Here is a 14256-nt window from a genome sequence, read left to right as displayed (position 1 = left end):
AGCATCTAAGGAACTGGGCTGGAAGCAGCAGCACAAGAATGGAAGGGGCCTGAGACTACAGCCTGGGATCAGCTGGAGGGCTGAAAGAACAGCACCAAGCCAAGGGGGGGTTATGGATGAGGGCTGTGGAGGGACCCTGCAGCTACCTCATGCAGCAACTGATGAGAGCAAGGGGGGCAGAGAGGGAGTGAGACCTCAGGTGACTCCTGCCATGGGGGATGGCTGGGCTGTGTGGCTAGGAGCCCTGAGTGCCTGCTTGGGCTGTGCCGGATGTCAGGAGGGGTCAGGGGACTGTCCTGAGCCATGCAGGGTTTGGGGCTTTGAGCTTCTGGGGTCAGCTGCTGCCAGCACCATTGCAGGTAGGAGCCAGGCAGAGTCACACAGCTGCTGAACTAAGCCCTCCCACCCCCTGCAGCCTTCACCCTCCATCTCTCCATCCATTGCTCCATCTCCACTCACTTGCTGCCCTCTCAGAGTCCACAGGGCCACAGCAAGTCCCCAGGGCTGATCTACACAGCCAGCAGGGCCCAACAGAAACCGCTGGATGAGAGCATAGAGGAGAATCCCTGTGGTGGGTGGAAAGCACTGGGATGTCTTAAACCAGAAAGTAGAGACCTCCAGAAGGGACAGCAGAGTCCAGAGGGACACCACAAAGTGTCATCAACTCCTTTGGCAAGGTTCAAAGAGAGCCTCTGGCTCCTTAAACCTAAGGCAATACCCTGCAGAACAAGTTGGAGGAGCTCAAGGGGACAAGCTGCAAAGGGGGCCCAGGGCAACCTCCTGAGCTTCAACAAGAGCAAGGGCAGGGTCCTGCCCCTGGCCTGGCACAATCCTCACAATCAGCACAGGCTGGGGGAGAAGGGGATAGGAAGCAGCCCTGCAGAAAAGCACTGGGGGGTGCTGCTGGACAAGAAGCTGCACAGGAACAGACAGGGGGAGCCTGCAGCCCACAAGGCCAAGGGCAGCCTGGGCTGCACCAAAAGCAGCAGGGCCACAGATGGACAGAGGCCATCCTGGCACTTGGCTCTGCTGAGATTTCACCTGCAGCACTGCAGCCAGCTCTGGTGCCCTCATCAAAGGAAGGACATGGACCTGATGGAGAGGGCCCAGAGGAGGGACACAAAAATGATCAGGGGCTTGGAGCAGCTCTGCTACCAGGACAGGCTGAGGGAGCTGGGGGTGATCAGCCTGGAGAGGAGAAGACTCTGTGGAGACCTAGGAGTGACCTTCTGGTAACTGAAGGGGACTACAAGAAGGCTGCAGAGGGAATCTTTGAAGCCATTGCCTCTGGTCCTGTCCCTGCAGGCTTTGCAAACTAGAGCAGAGCAGATTGAGATTGGAGGTGAGGAACAAGTTCTGCACCAGGAGGCTGCTGGAACACTGCAACAGGTTGCCCAAGGAGAAGGTTGAGGTCCCAGCCCTGCAGAGGTTCAAGGTGAGGCTGGACAGGGCTCTGGGCTACCTGAGCTAGTGCAGGATGTACCTGATGTCTGCAGAGGGGCTTCGACTGCAGCACCTTTGCAGCTCCCTCCAACCCAAACCACTCTAGGATTCTAGGAGTCTAAGGGCAGCCTCCAGGGAGAGTAGGAAAAAGATGAGGCAGAGGAGGACAAGGAAGAGGACAAGGAGAAGGAGAACCAAAATCCCTTCCTAACTCCTCCAAACCTCTGCCAAATTCCTGGAAAGCTCTTCCAGCTCTGCAGAGTTCATTCTGAAGAGAGCTGAGGGAGTTGCTAGGCTCAGGGATGTCTTGCACACTCTGCACAAATGCTCCAGAAGCTTTCCAAGTGCCCTCAAAACCAGCAGCACAGCTCTGCTGCCACACAATGCCAGGCTGCAAGGGACCCCAAGGCTCAGCTGCTCCAACCTTGCCAGCTGACACTGCACTGGAAAGGAGCTGGCCCAGCCCCCTGCCAAGCTGAGCCTTCCAACTCTGCCCTGCAGGGCAATCCACCACTGCCCTGGGGAGATGATTCCAATGGCTGACTGGCAGGGAAAAGCTTTTGCCTCTGCAGGGCACTGTGCCACTTCAGCTCAACTCTTGCAGCAGCTCTTTGAGATCTGCCTTTGGAGCACCACAAACTCTGAAGCACTGCAGTGCAAAGCAGCTCAGCTTCAACTTCCAACTGCCTGAACTCTCATTTTAAATTCAAGACAGGGGCCAAGCTCACACCCAGCCCCTAAGCTCAAGAACCAGCAACTAAGGTCAGAGTCAGCTCCCAAGCACAAGAATCCAGATCAGAAATGCAGAGCCAGCCCCCAGGCTCAGAGCCAGCTCCTAAGTTCACATCCAGGCCCCAAGCTCAAGAACCAGCAGCTGAGATCAGAACACTTCCCAAGCTCAGAGCCACCTCCAGAGCTCACACCCAGGCCCCAAGCTCAAGAACCAGCAGCTGAGATCAGAACACTTCCCAAGCTCAGAGCCACCTCCAGAGCTCACACCCAGGCCCCAAGCTCACAAGCCAGCAAACCAAACCAAACCAAACCAAACCAGGTTGGAAGAGACCTTCAAGATCATCACACCCAACCCATCAACCAATCCAACCCACCCAAACAGCTAACCCATGGCACCAAGTACCTCATCAAGTCTCCAAATAAGGTCAGAACCACAATAGTAACCACAATAATAAGCAAAAAAGGTCAGAACCACATTCCAAGCTCAAGAGCCAGCCCCCAAGCTCAAGAGCCAGCCACTAAGGTCCAGAACCTAGATCAAAACTGCAGTCTCAGCTCCCAAGCCAGCAACTAAGGTCAGAATCACTTCCCAAGCTCAAGAACCAGTCCCTGACCTCAGAGACAGGCCCTGAGATCAAGAACCACACCCCAAGCCCAGAGCCAGCAACTAAGCTCAAAACCCCTTTCCAAGCTCACACCCAGACCCCAAGCTCAAGAGCCAGAAAATAAAATCAGAACCACTTCCCAAGCTCAAGAACCAGCAGCTAAGCTCAGAACCACTTCCAAGCTCAGAGCCAGCCCCCAAGCAACCTAAACCAAAAGTGCAGACTCAGCTCCCAAACTCAGAGCCAGCAACTAAGGTCAGAACCACTTCCCAAGCTCAGGAACCAGCCCCCACAAGCTCAAGAGCCAGCCAGAAAGGTCAGAACCACTTTCCAAGCTCAAGAACCAGCAGCTAAGATCAGAACCACTTCCCGAGCTCAGAGCCAGCTACTAAGGTAAGTAAGGTCAGAACAATTCCCAAGCCCACAGCCAGCCCCCAAGTTCAAGAGCCAGGCCCTATGCTCCAGAACCAGCAACAAAGGCCAGAACCAAGCTCCAGAGCCAGCAACCAAGGTCAGAGTCATTTACAAGCCCAGGAACCAGACACTGACCTCAGAGACAGGCCCTGAGGTCAGGAACCACACCCCAAGCCCAGAGCCAGCAGCTAAGCTCAGAACCACTTCCCAAGCTCACCCCCAGGCCCCAGGCTCAGAGCCAGTTTCACAACTTTACTTATTTCAAGTTCCCTTCATTGCACTTCTGCTAAGTGTCCAAATTCAAGCATTCAGAGAATGCTTTGGGCTGGAAGGGACCCCAAAGATCAGACAGCTCCAACCCCCTGCCATGCCCACAGACACCTTCCACCACACCAGGCTGCTCAAGCCCTCATCCAACCTCACCCTCAGCACCTCCAGGGAGGGGGCAGCCAGCACCTCCCTGGACAACCTGCTCCAGGCTCTCACCACCCCCACTCCAAACTATTCCCTCCCAAGCTCCACTCCAAATCTGCCCTCCTCAACCTTCAATCCAGTCCCCCTCAGCCCATCACTCCCAGACCCTCACCAAAGTCCCTCCCCAGCTCTCCTGCAGCTCCCAGCAGCTACCACAAGGCTGCTCCAACCTCTCCCCACAGCCTTCACTTCCCCAACCTCAGACACAACTCTCACAGCCAACCCCCACAGGAGAGCTGCCACAGCCCTCCCACCACCCCCAGGGCCTCCTACACACCCCCTCCAACAGCTCAACCTCCTGCCCCTCTTGGGGGCACCACAGCTGCACACAGCACTCCAGCTGGCAGCACACAATGCTGCCAGCACAAAAACCATCGCAGCAAAAGCCTCAAGCTGTGCTCAGCTGCCAAAACCAAAGGGACCTCAACTTGGCCACAAGAGAAAGGACCAAACTGAGCCAAGACACTGATCCAACACCCAGGGCTGCACAAAACAACCAGCAGCAGAAGCTCCTCCTGCCCTGAGCCTTTCTGTGCTCAGGAGGCCTGCAGAGAAACTGAGAATCACTCTGCAACCCCCCAGGGAATCTTTGTGCCTCAAGAGCTTGCAGAGCACAGAGGCCTTGGATGCCACCACCCCCAGCACAGCCAAACCGCCCCACAGCTGACACCAGCCCCAGGCGCTCCCAAGCTCAGGCTCAGCACAGCACCCACGCCTGACACCCCCACGGCACCCAGCACACAGCCTGCCCACAGCTCCCCCCCGCGCCTGGCCCTCAGCCCAGCCGCTGCCCTTCAGCACAGCAGCCGCCCGGCACCTGCCACCACAAAGCCTCCAAACCCCCAGGGCTCCCCCACACACCCCCACAGCAGCCTCTGCTGCAAGCCACACCCCACGCTCACCACCACCTCTCCTGCACACAGCAGCCCCCACAGCGCCGCTGCCACCTCAGCTCTGCTGCCAGCCCAGCCCCCAGCACAGGGACACAGGGACACAGGGCCAGGGACAGCCCCTGCAGCCCACCAATGGCTCCGCCTGCAACACAGCAGCAGCCAAAGGGGGCCTGCAGCTGCCCCCACCAGGGGGAGGCAGCAGCACAAGGAACCCCACAGACCCCCACCGCAACCCCACCCGCGGCCCTGCAACCGCACAGACCCCTCCCAGAACAGCACAGACGACGCTCACCGACCCTGCACACCTCTGCCCTACCCCACAGCCCTCCCCGACCACCCCAAACCCCCACAGCCGCACAGAGGTCCCCACAATCACAGCGAACCGCCCCACAAACCGTACGGACCCCAAGCGCCAAGCTTGCAGAGCTCCCCCGGACCTCACAGACCCACCCCCACCCCGTACCCCACGGATCTTCCCCGGATCCCACGGACCCCCCCCCCACACATATCCGCAGAAGCCCCCAACCAAACCCCACCGATTCCCCCTAGACACCTGCAGAAGCTTGCTCCCCACCAGCCCCACCGACCCCTGTGCCACAAATCCTTCCCCAACCCAACCGACCCTCCCCAGCCGCCCCACAGAGCAACCCCCCCCACCACGAGGTTCCACCAGCCCCCCCTCCAGAGCCGCTCTACGTCTGCGAGGACCACCCCAGGACCACCTGAGTTCACCAGCACCACCTCCCGAACCCCTCTAGGTCCACCCGGATCATCCCAGGACCCCCCAGCACCACAAGGACACCCCCCCCAACCACACCGACAAACCTTCCAACCCCACCCACGGCCCCCCAACCGCACAGGCCCTTACCAGATCAGGACAGACGACGCTCACCGACCCTGCGCACCTCTGACCTACCCCACAGCCTTCCACACGGCCACCCCCAACACTGAAGACCCCCACAGAGGTCCCCACAATCACAGCGACCACCCCACCCCCCCCCAAACCGCACAGACCCCAAGCGCCAAGCTTTCGGAGCTTCCCCCGGACCTCACAGACCCACTCCCACCCCGTTCCCCACGGATCTACCCCGTATGCCATGGACCCCCCCCATATATCTGCAGAAGCCTCCCAACCACACCCCACCGATTCCCCCTAGATCCTCGCAGAGGCTGCCCCCCGCCCCAGCCCCACCGACCCCTGCCCCACAAACCCCTGCCCAACCCAAGCGACCCTCCCGACCCCTCCCAGCCCCCCAGAGAGCATTCTCTGATCCCCACCCCACGACCCACAACTCATCCCCAGAGTCTCTCTAACCCCACCTGGACCCCGGGACAAGAGCGAAGCAGTGCAGCAGAAGGAGGAGGAGGAAGAGCTCAGCGCACAGGGAGCCGCCGGCCCCGGCAGGCTGCTGGCGAGCAGAGAGCGCTGCGAGGGAGACCCCGGCCCGGCCCCTCCGGCTGCTGCGGCCACGTGGGACGGGGAGCGGAAGCAGGGAGCAGGCTGGAACAGTAGTCCCGCCCACGAGCGGAAGGCTGCAGCCAATCAGAAGCGCCGACCGAACAGCAGCTCCTCCCCCTGGGCGCTGCCGAGGCACAGCCAGGAGCTGCCCCTGCCGGCCGCGGCCGCCATTGTTGCTGCCCCGTGGGGAGCGGCAGCGGGGCCGGAGCGCGGGAGAAGTGCCGGAGGTGCTGGCGGGCGAGCGGCAGCTGCCGGCTGGGGAGCTGCGGCGGGGCGGGAGGGGCTGAGGGGGCCGGGGAGCGCTGAGGGCGGCGGCAGCGCAGCGGGGAAGGCTCTGGCTGCGTGGGGCTGCCGGGGGCGTGTGTGGAGTTGGGGGTCGGGAGGGGCGCGGGGGGCAGGGGGCTCCGTGGGGCTGGGGCAGGCTTGGGGAGGGTGAGGAATTGTTCTGTTTGGCTTTGGCCAGGGGCAGGGGGGTGCCGGCGGGGCTGGGGGCCGCGGGGTTGGCTCCTGAAGCTCTTGGCTGTTTGCAGTCTGTGCTGTGCAGGATGTGCATTGGGACAGCAATGGGGGGGGGGGCGGTGAGGTGTCAGAGAGCGGCCGGGAGGGACGGGGTCCAGAGTGCAACTCTCATCCCAGCCCTGCTGCCCGCACTCAGCACCAGGCGGGGCTGGCACTGGCACTGGGGGTGGAGCACAGCCCTGGGAGGAGAGGCCGAGGGAGCTCTGGGGTTGCTGAGCCTGGAGAAGAGGAGGCTCAGGGCAGACCTCATTGCTGTCTGCAGCTCCCTGAAGGGAGGCTGTAGCCAGGTGGGGGTTGGTCTCTTCTGCCAGGCAAGCAGCACCAGAACAAGAGGACACAGTCTCAGGCTGTGCCAGGGGAGGTTTAGGCTGGATGTTAGGAAGAAGTTCTTCACAGAGAGAGAGATTGGCCATGGGAATGTGCTGCCCAGGGAGGTGGTGGAGTCTCCATCCCTGGAGGTGCTTAGGAAGAGCCTGGATGAGGCACTTGGTGCCATGGTTTAGTTGATCAGATGGTGTTGGGTGGTAAGTTCGTCTTGGTGATCTCAAGGAGCTCTTCCAACCTGGTTAATCCTATTGTATCCTGTTCTCTTCTCTCCTATCCTTTCTTATCCTCTCCCATCCCATCCTCTCCCATCCCACTGACTTAGAGAATGACACACAAGAGACTCAGTAAGTTTCTTGTATCATGCTTCTGTTCTGGTCCCTGACACAGGTAGAATCATTTCAAAAGACCTGTGTGCCTTCAGAGAGCTTTGGGCAAACTTTTATACAGAAAGTTATCTGTCTATAATGACAGAGGTCCAGATGCTTCCTATCTAGACACAGCTTATCTAGCTAAAAACAGCAGAAGTACACATATCATGCAGGTGTCCTTTATCTTATACAAAAGATCATCTTGTCCAAGACTAACAGAAGTGAATCACTGACAAATCCTGTTACTCCTTATCTACCCAAAGGCTGTCTGCCAACCCCTCTCCCCCTCCCTGCATTCCAGCATTTCAGCTAATAAGCAGAAAGTTCTTTATCAACTCTGTTATTCTGTCAATGAGACTTTTCTGTTCATCCATTCCCCCCTTTCTCACAGCCAACAGTGTATTCCTATGCTATATTTTCTTAAGTCAAACTTTGGACCCAGGCTTTCTGAGCTCTCTTTCCCATGCTGACAATTGTGGAAGTTACTATCAGATGTAGTCACCCAGTCTGATGGCCCCCAAGTCCAATTCATTGAGGCTACCCCAAATAAAGGGGTCCTCATTTGGCCTCGAGGAAGTTCAGTGCATATCCAACAGTTAGGGAGATTAGTTTGCAAAGCCAATTCTTGCCTAACATTTAAGTACACATTGCCTTCCCATCCCTCAATAGTATCAACCAACAAACAAATCACAATTATCGATACAGCTTGAGCTTCAGGGGTCCCTGGGATTCGAGTTTCCATTCTTTTGCTGAGGTCTCCTTGACTCTGGTGTGGTGAATCCAAGCAGCTTGTTCCTTGATTTTGATGGCTGTGAAGGGTGTCAGTAACACCTGATATGGTCCTGTCCCCTTGGGCTCCAGAGGGCTCTCTGAAAGAGATCTGACACAGACATAATCTCCAGGTTCCACATCACGGACTGGTCTGTCTAACCCTCTCACATTGGTTCCAATCACCTGTTTGTTAACAGTGCTCAGGTTCTTATCAATCTGCTGAACATACTTGTTCAACCTTTCCTCTCTAAATTGCCCTGGTTCAGAAGGGTCCATAGTTCCTACTGCATAAGGTCTTCCAAACAGGATTTCAAATGGGCTCAACCCTTCCTTTATTCTTTGCTTAGTTCGAATTCGCAACAGGGCAATTGGTGATGCTTGTGGCCAAGGCAGGTTTGCTTCCTGTCCAATGTTTACTATCTGGTTTTTGATTAAATGGTTCATTTTCTCCACTTGCCCACTCGAATGTGGACTGTAGGGGGTGTGGAGTTGCCAATCAATCCCTAAAATTTTGCTCACTTGTACCACCTTGGCCACAAAATGAGGTCCCCTGTCTGAAGAAATAGCAGCAGGTACCCCAAAACGAGGTATTCTCTCTTGTAACACTGCCTAAGTAACCTCCCGTGCTTTGTTTGTGCAACAGGGAAATGCTTCTGGCCGACCAGAGAAGGTGTCAGTGAGTACCAACAGGTACCTGGATCCCCCCTTTCTTGGGAGCTCAGTAAAATCAATTTGCCATTCTTGTCCTGGATAATTTCCTTTGCTAATTTGTCCCAGTCTAACTCCTCTTCTTACTTTGGGGTTAGCCTTAAGACACACCTCACATTGCCGGGTTACCTGTTCGACCGTGGTGCATAACTTCCGTGCTATACACTCCTGAACCAATTTTCGATACAGGGCTTCTGTTCCCCAGAGAGTCTTTGCCTGTTCCATCTGAACAAAAGCCCAGAGAAGGTCAGTGGGAATGATTAATTTCCCATCCGGTGTCCTGGCCCAGCCCTTTCCTGTCCTATTCCCCAAAAGGTCTTTAATTAATGTCTGATCCTCTGTGCTATACACAGGTTCTGGCTCTTTTTGCTCAATGGACAGTTTACCATCTGGGATCAAAACAAACTCTGACACCTTTCTCCCCTCCCTGGCCACCCTTTTAGCTGTTTCATCTGCCAGTCTGTTGCCTCTTTCTTGACCAGTATTCCCTTTTTGGTGTGCTTTGCAGTGCATTATGGCTACTTTGCTTGGCTTCTGCACTGCTTCTAGCAGCCTCAGTATTTCTTCTGCATGTTTAATACCTTTTCCTTGAGATGTCAACAGTCCTCTTTCTTTCCAAATGGCTCCATGGGCATGTACCACCCCAAAGGCATACTTGGAGTCAGTCCATATGTTTGCACTTTTCCCTCGGGAAAGCTCAAGAGCTCTGGTCAGTGCTATTATCTCTGCCTTTGGAGCGGAGGTGTTACTGGGTAGGGCTTCTGCCTCGATTACCTCTTCTCCTGTAGTTACAGCGTACCCAGCTTTTCTTTCTCCCTGGATCACAAAACTGCTTCCATCGGTGTACCAGTTATCGTCTGCCTTTTCTAGGGGTTCTTCCTTCAGGTCAGGTCTGCTGGAATAAGTGGCCTCAGTTGTTTCCAAACAATCGTGAATAACTGGTTCTCCATCACCACCCTGGAGGAAAGAGGCTGGATTGACAAAGTTAGCAACTTTCATTTCTACATCATCCTGCTCCACTAGGATGGCTTGGGATTTAAGAAACCGTTGTGGAGACAGCCAGTGTCCTCCCTTGGCTTCTAGAACAGCAGAGCTGGTGTGTGATACTAGGACTGTGATCTTCTGCCCCATTGTGAATTTGCCAGACTCTTGAATGTTAATTGCAACTGCTGCCACAGCCCTCAGGCATCCTGGCCATCCCTTGCTTACCTCATCCAGTTGTTTAGAGAGGTATGCCACCGCCCTTCGGTAGGGTCCTAAGGTTTGTGCTAGGACTCCGAGCGCTATCCCTTGGCTTTCATGGGAATACAATCAAAAAGGTTGAGTGACATCAGGTAGGCCTAGTGCTGGTGCCCTCATCAATTCCTTCTTTAAGGTATGGAAAGCTTGTTCAGCTTCTCCATTCCATTGCAAGTCCTTATCAGTCTCTTTCAGTAATTCACAGAGGGGTTTCACAAGCAGGCCATCATTATAAATCCACAACCAGCACCACCCTGTCGTTCCCAAAAAGGTTCGGAGTGCCTTTACTGTGTTTGGAAGTGGAATAGAACAGATGGCCTCCTTTCTTTCAGGGCCCAGCACTCGTTGTCCTGCTGTTAATTCATACCCCAAGTAGGTTACTTGCTGCTGTACTCTTTGGGCCTTCTGCGGGGAAACTCGGTACCCATGAAGTCCCAGGAACTTCAGCATACTCACAGTCCAGCTTTCACATTCCGCTCTGCTCTGGGTGGCCAGCAGGATGTCATCTACATACTGTAGCAGAGCTCCGTTGCCTTCTGGCCTGTTCCACTTCTCTAATTCTTTTGCGAGCTGCTTTCCAAAGACAGTAGGGCTGTTCTTAAATCCTTGGGGCAAGACTGTCCAAGTTAATTGACACTTTTGGTTAGTTTCTGGGCTCTCCCATTCAAAGGCAAACAGTGGCTGGCTCTCAGGGGCCGGGGTAAACAGAAAAAGGCATCTTTTAGATCCAAGCTGGTAAACCACTCTAATTCTGTTCTCAATTGAGTCAAGAGGGTATATGGGTTTGCCACCACAGCATGGATATCCTTTGTTATTTTATTTATAGCCCTTAGGTCCTGCACTAACCGATACCCTCCAGCTGCTTTCCTTACAGGTAAAATTGGAGTATTGTAAGCTGATTCACACTCTGTTAGCAGCCCATACTTTAAGAATTTTTCTACACTAGGCAAAACTCCTTCCCTGTCTTCTTTCCTTAAAGGATATTGTTTTAATCTAACAGGTTGAGCTCCAGGCTTAAGATCTATTATCACAGGTAGGGCATTTTTGGCCCTTCCAGGCTGCTCAGTGTCCCAAACCCCATGTACAGGCCATTTCTCTCCACCATCTAACTTATATAATGGCCACCACCGGGTACAAAATTTAATTAGAGTCTTTTGATTTGTTGACCCTCCTGGGGGGCCTCCAATTTCCCCCCAGTGGGCAAGTATACAACCAATTGGGCTGTGTCTTGGGATCTCACTACTTTGTCTCCCTCCCATTTTACACAACACAACACAGTACTTTCTTTTTACAGCACACAGAACACAAAACAAATACAAATACAACTACAACAATACTGACCGGTCCTTAGCACACAGTTATTGGCCACACACACTCAGTCACACATTCAAAACCTCTAGTACTTTATGTTCTTTAGGGACCCTCTTGGCCCCTCACACACTTAAACGATACTTATAATTCCCTTTGGGACCCCCCTGGTCCCACACTACAAACAATGTTCATGATACATAAACAATGCTTATAGTTACCTTTGGGACCCCCCTGGTCCCAGCCCAAGAGCTCTTTCACCTAGGGGTGCAATAAATGCCTCTCTCCCGTGCAGGGCGTCCCCTCACGACTTACGGAGCTACCCCTTTTATAGAAGCATACCTTCTCTGTGCTGGCAGTCTTGTCTGTTCCTGCAGTGATCTGATGAGCAGCGGAGCTCTCCTCGAGAGTTTCTCGGCGGGCCCTGAGAGGTCCGGCTCCTCAGCAGGTCCTGCAGCCACACAGAGTCATCCTGCCGCGGTCGCCAAATTGACTTAGAGAAAGACACACAAGAGAGTAAGTTTCTTGTATCATGCTTCTGTTCCAGTGCCTGACACAGGTAGAATCATTTCAAAAGACCTGTGTGCCTTCAGAGAGCTTTGGGCAAACTTTTATACAGAAAGTTATCTGTCTATAATGACAGAGGTCCAGATGCTTCCTATCTATACACAGCTTATCCAGCTAAAAACAGCAGAAGTACACATATCATGCAGGTGTCCTTTATCTTATACAAAAGATCATCTTGTCCAAGACTAACAGAAGTGAATCACTGACAAATCCTCTTACTCCTTATCTACCCAAAGGCTGTCTGCCAACCCCTCTCCCCCTCCCTGCATTCCAGCATTTCAGCTAACAAGCGGAAAATTCTGATCAACTCTGTTATTCTGTTAATGAGACTTTTCTGTTCATCACTGGAGCAGGGACAGAGAAGGGCAGCAAAGCTGGTGAGGAGATTGGAGAGCAGGTCTGGTGAAGAGAGGCTGAGGGACCTGGGATTGCTTATTGTGAAGAAGAGAAGGATGAGAGGAGACCTCATTGATCTCTACATGGACCTGGAAAGAGATCAGAGTGAGGCCAATATTGGCCTCTTCTCCCAAGTAACCAATGACAGGACAAGAGGAAATGCCCTGAAATTGTACCAGGGGAGATTTAGGTTGGAGAGGAGGAAAAATTTAGTTGCTTCAAGAGTGTTCAGGCATTGGAGCAGGCTGCCCAGGGGGGTGGGAGAGTCACTGTCCCTGGGTGTATTCCAGAAATGAGTAGAGGTGGCACTCTGGGACATGGTCTGGTGGTCATGGAGATGTGGGTAGAAGGTTGGACTTGATGATCTTGGAGGTCTTTTCCAACCTTAGGGAGTCTGTCTGTGAAACCCTGTGGCAAACCAGCAGCACTCAGGGGCTGAGAACACAACTCCCATTGGGATACATCCCCAGGGCTCAAGTCTCCTCCTAAGGCAGCTCTGAACCCTCAGCTGCAGTTCAAAGGCTCTGCTTCAAGCAGGGCAATGTTCCTCCTGCCAACAGCTGCCAGCTGAATTTGGGGTTTTCCCAACCCAAACTCTTCTCTGATTGGATCAACTCTGCCAGGAGCAGCAGGTTCCACAGTCCTGATGCTTCACATCTCAAACCCCCCAAATTCTATAGCTGCAGCTCAAGGGAGCTGACAGCTTTGTGCCTCTGGATTCCTGTTTCAGCACTTGGAGAAGATTTTAACACATTCCAAACTATTAGAACCTCCTAAACCTCCCTAAAGATGCTTCAAAAGCTCTGTTTGAGGACTTGAGGATTTTAAGGAGTTTTTTGGGCACTCAAAATGCTTTGTAAAAAATGGCTTAAAAATGATGCAAATCTCTCTGAAGATCATTCAAAGGGCCTGAAAAGAATCAAAATCTTGCAGAAAAACATCAAATATCCACAAAAGTAATCAAAATGTCTTAAAAAACTCACTAAAAGGGCCTGACATGAGTAAGAATACTTCAAAAATCATTGAAAGGGCCTGGGAATAATGAAAATACTTCAAAATAATTAGGAAAACCCAAAAATGGTCTAAATATCTCAAAAAAAATCATTGAAAAGGCCTGAAAATGATCAAAATGTCTTCAGTAATCATGAAAAAGGAGATGAAAATACTCAAACTCTCCTCAGCAGTCATTCAAAATGCCTGAGGCTAAGCAAAGTCTCCCCAAAACCCATTAAAATCAGCCCAAAATGAGGAAAATAGCTTCAAAAGGAAGGAAAAGGGGCTGGAAATAATCCACAGAGCTTCGGGAAATGATTAAAAGTGCCAAAACGAACCCAAACCAATTCCAGAACCTCATCCCCATGGCTGCCAAGCTCCTGCAAATTGATTCTGCAGAGCTCTCAGCCAGGCTCTGGCTTCTTGCAGTCTTCAACATCCTTCCGAAATGCTGCAAAAGGCTGAAAACTGCCGGAAAAGTCCTCAGCACCTGCTGGAAACTCTGGAAGGCGACAGAAAAACTCTTCCCGAGCCGTTCAGATCCCCTGGAGCTGCCCCAAGCCCCCTCGGGAGGCATCGAAATCTCTTTGCAAGAGTTTGGGAGAGGCTGGGAGGAGGTTTTGGGTTCCCAACCCTGCAGAGAATCCTCAGCGAACAAAATCCTCCTCAGCTCTGCAGAGCTCCTGGAAACCTCTGCGCAACCTTTCCGAGCTGAGCCAAAGCTCCTGGGAGCTGTGCGCAGCTGCTGGGTCAGAGCTGTTGCGCAGCTGCTGTGCCCCAGCCCTGCCCCCGCAGCGCAGCTCAGCCCAGACGGCGCCGCCCTGGCTGAGAGCTGCACCTCCCGGCATGCCCCGCGCGGAGCCAGGGCCGCAGCTCCCCGCTGCGACTTGGAGGTGTGGTTGGCGTAATCCGGCGCCTCTGATTGGCTGGGGCTGCCCGGCCGTGGGCGGGGCTTCCTCTGCGGCCCCAGCCCCCGCCTGGGCTGGGCTGCAACGTGGGCGGTTCGGGGCCTCCATTGCATCGCTCTCTGCTCGCCCAGG

General features: G+C 54.0%; 1 protein-coding gene across 1 annotated transcript; it reads right to left on the bottom strand.

Annotated features, from left to right (window-relative positions):
• Positions 1-7344: 7344 nt before the first annotated feature.
• Positions 7345-10416, bottom strand: LOC137457084 (uncharacterized). Its single transcript, XM_068168889.1, has 2 exons — positions 8843-10416; positions 7345-8114 (listed from the first exon to the last, which is right to left on the bottom strand). Exons 1-2 carry the CDS (start codon positions 9842-9844, stop codon positions 7620-7622), a joined length of 1497 nt encoding a protein of 498 aa, XP_068024990.1. The 5' UTR covers positions 9845-10416; the 3' UTR covers positions 7345-7619.
• Between the last annotated feature and the right edge of the window lie 3840 nt (positions 10417-14256).

The sequence above is a fragment of the Melanerpes formicivorus genome, unplaced genomic scaffold (assembly GCF_026170545.1).
Source record: "Melanerpes formicivorus ecotype bairdi unplaced genomic scaffold, bMelFor1.0.p_v2 SCAF_159, whole genome shotgun sequence".
NCBI classification, from domain to species: domain Eukaryota; kingdom Metazoa; phylum Chordata; class Aves; order Piciformes; family Picidae; genus Melanerpes; species Melanerpes formicivorus.
This window is presented reverse-complemented; position numbering and strand designations above follow the sequence as displayed.

Coding starts and splice junctions, on each gene's coding strand:
- LOC137457084 (XM_068168889.1), bottom strand. CDS start 9,844: ATGGGGCAGAAGATCACAGTCCTAGTATCACACACCAGCTCTGCTGTT. Junction 8,115..8,842: donor TATGCACCACGGTCGAACAG/GTAACCCGGCAA, acceptor TGTCTGTGTCAG/ATCTCTTTCAGAGAGCCCTC.